The 6,000-nt window shown below is 35.0% G+C and overlaps 1 protein-coding gene across 1 annotated transcript in view; it reads right to left on the bottom strand.

Moving 5' to 3' along the window:
- Positions 1-373: 373 nt before the first annotated feature.
- Ubqn (ubiquilin) overlaps positions 374-6,000 on the bottom strand; it is a 21,626-nt gene continuing 15,999 nt past the window's right edge. Inside the window, exons 9-10 of the mRNA XM_071692918.1 lie at positions 5,597-5,717; positions 374-1,213 (exon numbers count right to left, since the gene is read on the bottom strand). Of these exons, the coding sequence (XP_071549019.1) occupies positions 1,140-1,213; positions 5,597-5,717 (195 nt within the window). The 3' untranslated portion in view covers positions 374-1,139. The remainder of the gene's footprint in view (positions 1,214-5,596; positions 5,718-6,000) is intronic.

Below are 6,000 nucleotides of genomic sequence, written 5' to 3'. Positions count from 1 at the left end.
GAGGTGGAAAGATGGAGTGAAAAAGATTTTGTGTGATCGGGGCCTGAACATGCAGGAGGGTGAAAGGAGGGCAAGGAATAGAGTGAATTGGAGCGATGTGGTATACAGGGGTTGACGTGCTGTCAGTGGATTGAATCAAGGCATGTGAAGCGTCTGGGGTAAACCATGGAAGGCTGTGTAGGTGTGTATATTTGCGTGTGTGGACGTGTGTATGTACATGTGTATGGGGGGGGGGTTGGGCCATTTCTTTCGTCTGTTTCCTTGCGCTACCTCGCAAACGCGGGAGACAGCGACAAAGTATAAAAAAAAAAAAAAAAAGAATATATATATATATATATATATATATATATATATATATATATATATATATATATATATATATATATGTATACACACATGAGTGGATGGGACATTCTTCATCTGTTTCTTAGTGCTACCTCGCTGAGGTGGGAAACAGTGATTAAGCATAATAAAAAAATACAATGTATTATCTATTTATTTATCATTATACTTAACTGCTGTTTCCCATGTCAAGACATTCATAAGAACACTAAATTGCACACCATACTGTCATGCATTCAAGAGAAACCAATAAATTATAAATAGAAACTTCAAAAATTTCATTATTCAAAAAATGTCTGGAAAATTCACATGCATCTCCCACTGGATATCAGTATTTATCTGTAACATGTCTTTTTCACGAAGTATGCTTTACAATCACAAGTAAACTTTCAATACAAATCTCCAACTACCAAGAATAAAACACTCCCTTGTAACCTTTATGAATATGTAATGCCATGTGTGTACACAGGAAATCCTACATTATGATGACACATGACTTTCTCACACTACTGATATGAATTATGGTAATAAACCACATACCTAATGACCTTCACAAAACAATGGCAAATATTCATGAACATGATTTTCTTAACATATAATAATTATTATGTAAATCTCAGAAAATATAATGCCAAAATCTGAAAACATATGGAAAGTGACATCTGTTTCATTCACAAGAACTGAAAGAAACAATAATTAAAGGACCTAAACTGACATTATATATACCCACACAGACAAGAGAAAACTCATACAGGAACAGGAATCTTCTGGGGCTAAATTACAATAATGGCGTTGCCTTAGCTTTGGGGATCTAGCCGGGCCAATAGCCTCTCTACTGCAGCGTTGACATCACCAAAAGTAGCGATAAGAGCTGCAGACAGAATAAATTCACTTACACTACTTGGACAGTTAAAAGAAATTTCAAAACTAAACAATGAAACTTATGAGTCTAAAATCTTGTAAAATACAAAAAATTTCATATATACATCTTTTCTTTCTTTCATACTATTTGCCATTTCCCGCGTTAGCGAGGTAGCGTTAAGAACAGAGGACTGGGCCTTTGAGGGAATAGCCTCACCAAGCCTCCTTCTCTGTTCCTTCTTTTGGAAAAAAAAAAAAGAAAAAAAAAAGAAGGAGGGGAGGATTTCCAGCCCCCGCTCCCTCCCCTTTTAGTCGCCTTCTACGACACGCAGGGAAATACGTGGGAAGTATTCTTTCTCCCCTATCCCCGGGGATAATATATATATATATACATATATATATATATATATATATATATATATATATATATATATATATATATATATATACATACATATATATATATATATATATATATATATATATATATATATATATATATATATATATATATATATATATATATCAACATTATGTAAGTGCACAACAGCAGAAGCACTGTATAATTTGCCACATAAGACACTGAGTATAAGTCGCTTTCAGCTGAAAGCAGTCATAAACATTTGGGAGCTGATTAAGACTTCCACATCCTCCCACTATTTTCTCCTATATTTTTCTGGATGTGTATGTATAATCAGATCATGTATTTTGTAGAATTTTGTAGATAAGTATACGAAAAATACAATTAACTATCATAAATCAACAATATGAGAATTTGGGCGGCTAAGCATAATCTTCTAATATATCTTTACGAATATGTACATAATCATTAATTCATGCAGCATGTAAGAACATATCAAAGAGAGCTATGCAGGAAAAATATATAACAAATACAATTTTCCATATCATTCACTGATTATGAGTTGAATATTTTGAACCAAGTGCAATCACAAGCATTTGCGTGAAAGGTAATACATCCATCTCTTTCAGCTATTTTCTTCCATATTTTTCAGAATACTTCGATAATCATTAATTCATGCATTAGGAATGACCTTACAAAGGAGAACTGTGTAGAAAAAATATATGAATTATACAATTTACTGTACCTTCACTGACTGTGTTGAGTGCTTTGAACCAAAGGCAATAACAAGTGTTTAGGTGTTAGGTAAGACTTTGACCTACATTCAGCTATTTCTCCTAAATTTTGTTTGAATATGAACATAATCATAATTCATGCATTATGTATGAACCTACTTTGAAAAGTGTAGAAAAAACATAAAAACTACAATTTACTTTATCATATCAGCTGTATATAAGCTAAATATTTCGAACCAAAGGCAATAGTCAGTATTCAAATGCCAGGTAAGATCTGCTCCCTTTTTTGCTGAATATGAGTTAAAAAACATACACGAAATATACAATTTACCAAATCACTGACGGGTTCAAGATGAAGGCAACTGCAATCACTCAGGTACAAAGTAAGAATTACAACTTTATAGCTATTTTCTTGTGTAATTTTTGAATATGCAGATTAATTTATGCATTAAGCATGAACCTACTGAAGATAACTGTGCTGGAAAATTTTAAGAAAAATAAAATCTAACATGCCATGCACTATTAGCCAAATCTTTTGAACCAAAAGCAAATGCAAGCATTTGAGAGCTCAGTAAATTTCTCTATTATCGCAATCATGCGACTTCCATGTCAGATTTTAAAGTTAAAATTCTTCAATATCTCTTCCCACTATTTTCTCCTGTACTTCTCAAATATGTAATTAACAATCAATTCATGCATTAGGTAAGAACTCACTGAAGAGAACTATTTAGAAAAAGTATATAAAAAACACAATTCACTCTCATTCAACAATTACCTGCAAAAGCTGAATGTTTTCAACCAAAGGTGATCTCAAGCATTTATGTATCAGATGGCAATTCCAAATACACAACCATTTTTTTTGATCAACCAATTTTTTCTATTATCTAAGTTAATAGTCATGATTGTTTCTAGATTGTATGTATATATTACATACATATATACACACATACATAATTCATACTTAAGGTTTTTATTTATCAACATTTTACTTACAGTGAAAACAACAAAATTGAAATTCATGGAACTGAGAACCACACTATTTCCCCATACCTATCAAGCTAATCTAGGTGACACCTTTGTAAGTTATAACAAAACTTCAAACTTTTCCACAGTTTCTATGAGGGTTAAAATTTCTCAAGATCAATAGGTTTCCAAACATACTTCTGATATCTTTCCCAGGCTACTGTCTTGTTACATGTTTTCTGTGCCTAAAAGTCATCTATAACTATTCTAGTCTTCCCTCCCTGTTTAACAAGAATAATGCATATCTATCAACTGGGGCCCTGCATAATTTTCCTTTCTTTATCATGAGCACTAACTTTCACCTATGACTACAAAATCTATGATGAACTTTCTTGTCTTATGCATGCTGTGTTGATGAAACAACCATTTGAACCTTAAGTAACATACATAACTGAGATTGTCATCATCATGTAACCCTAGAATCCCTTTTTATTGGTTCCTGCAACTAAAGACTACACTTCAAGGGGTAGCAGAAAAAGTGGGCTCCTTTCAGAGAGGAAATTCCTTGGTAACTGAAATTTTTTTCCATCCACCGCCAACAATAACGTTTTGTCAAAGATGCCTCCTTGCTCAAAGTGTTACCAGTTAAGGTGGTGCCATTCATGCACAGTAATCAAATCATCTCAGAGTGAAGCAGTGACTTTCAATTATGCTTTCTATTTTTCTCTTAAAATATTCTCCCATCAAAGTCTAATAAAACTGGAAAACGTATTTTGCAGCTGTCCCGTGGCTTTCTATTTTTCTCTAAAATTTCTCCCATCAAAGTCTAATAAAACTGGAAAACGTATTTTGCAGCTGTCCTGTGGCAACTAAATTATGGATGGATGGAAAAACAGATCATAGTGCAACAGGACACACAATATCTCCATACCTCTTGACCTCTAGTCTCACCTGATGGAAGCTACTAGCTTAATGAGTGCAGCAGAAGCATTATAGATGGAAACCTACAACAAGTAAGTCAAGACAAAGAGGACGTTCATGGAAGTGGAGGCTAAAGGGGTCATACTTTAAACAAGTGCCTTGGACACCTACACATGGCTTGTATTTCAGTACACTGTGTTAAACCATTTATCCACCTGTACCTAGAGAGTACCTGCCATTTCATTTGACTAATTTTCAAATGAAACAAAGTAAGGTTAGAGGCTGAGCTCAGTTGATGCTTTGCCCTGTCTAAAGTGTTAATCACCTGCCTGGCATTTAACTATCAATTTTGCAAGTAACTGCTGGCTTAATCCAAAAAATGACACTGCTCATGACAGCAGCCCTCCTATCAACATCTGCATACTTGGGGCATCAGGCAATAGCAACATTTGACCAGGGCTGCTCTGCCCAAGTGATGTAATAACTCTGTACAGCCCTTTACTCCAAACAACATGATGTCAAATCAACCAGTTGGATGGATTCTCTCTCTGCCACTGTGGTGGGTTCCTCTCTCCACTGACATTACCCTACAGGGTTCCAGGCTGGATTCCCCATCACTTTACCTCAAAGAAAATAAAAGAAACTCTATCTCTGCTCTACACAACAACTGTGTGTCATTACTAGACTTCCCAGTGGCAGCCTGAGCTGCAACTACTCGTTTCATGAACTTTAACCTGTGCATTTACATTAAAGATTAAAGCTCATTAATCCCTTTTATATGTACATGGAACAAAAGGATTAAGAAGGGATCAAAGGCCCAGCAACTTTAGAAATTATTCCTGATTTGTCAACACAGCCCCACTCAGAAAATGCTCCTCCTTAACCTTCTCCTATATCATCTTCAGATCACTGAAGCTACAAATAACTGCCCCTGGTAACTCGTCAAAGCCTTCAACTCCAATTGTTGCAGGTTCTTATAAAAACTACACTCACTATACAGACTCTTGATCTTGTCCTACCTCTCAGCGATGCCAACCTCCAGCACATTTTCCTCACTTCTTACTCAACCCTAAACATCACACTATCAATGCAAACGATATGGTCATTTACCTCCTGATTGGGGTTTCCTGCTGTATTGTAGTAATCACAAAAAAGGTCACGCTTCTCCCATGACAGAATATTCAAAATAAACTGGGCTTTTAAGACACCACACATCCCATTTCTCATGGATAAATTTTCCTTAACATATGCATTTCTTGAAAATAAAAAGATACGCTAACAACTACATACCTCTCTTACAACAGATTTTCTAAACTTAAATGTACTTTTAAGATATTACATAATCCATTTCTCAACCATCATTTTTCCCTTAACTTCATACACATTTCATATAAAAAACATTATTGACACTTACCTTGTAGGTTTGCTTCCCGATTAATGAATCCCATTGCAGATAATTGTTCAAGTTGTGAAGCATATTGTTGCTCAGGGTTACCACCACCACCACCACCACCACCACCAGTTAAAGCCTGGGACTGTTGACAGATGAAAGAACATTATGGGAAACCTTGTGCTATTATTGTCAGAAATTCAAATATACATAAACATGGTTGAACTATGGTTTGATGAAGAGAGGAATCTTCAATCTAACTTGCCACTCTACTTGTTTCCTGAACTACTACCAAGGTTGGCAACCACACAGATAAAATAAAAAGCATCTACTAAAGTATAACTGTGGCTTACTACCTTAGCTATTTGCTTCTGATGTACAAAAATCAGATTCCTCTTTTGAGAGGATCCCCAAAAGAGCTAATCTTT

Source organism: Panulirus ornatus, chromosome 55 (assembly GCF_036320965.1).
Source record: "Panulirus ornatus isolate Po-2019 chromosome 55, ASM3632096v1, whole genome shotgun sequence".
Lineage (NCBI taxonomy): Eukaryota > Metazoa > Arthropoda > Malacostraca > Decapoda > Palinuridae > Panulirus > Panulirus ornatus.
Note: the sequence above shows the minus strand (reverse complement) of the source record. Positions and strands in the feature narration are given on the sequence as shown.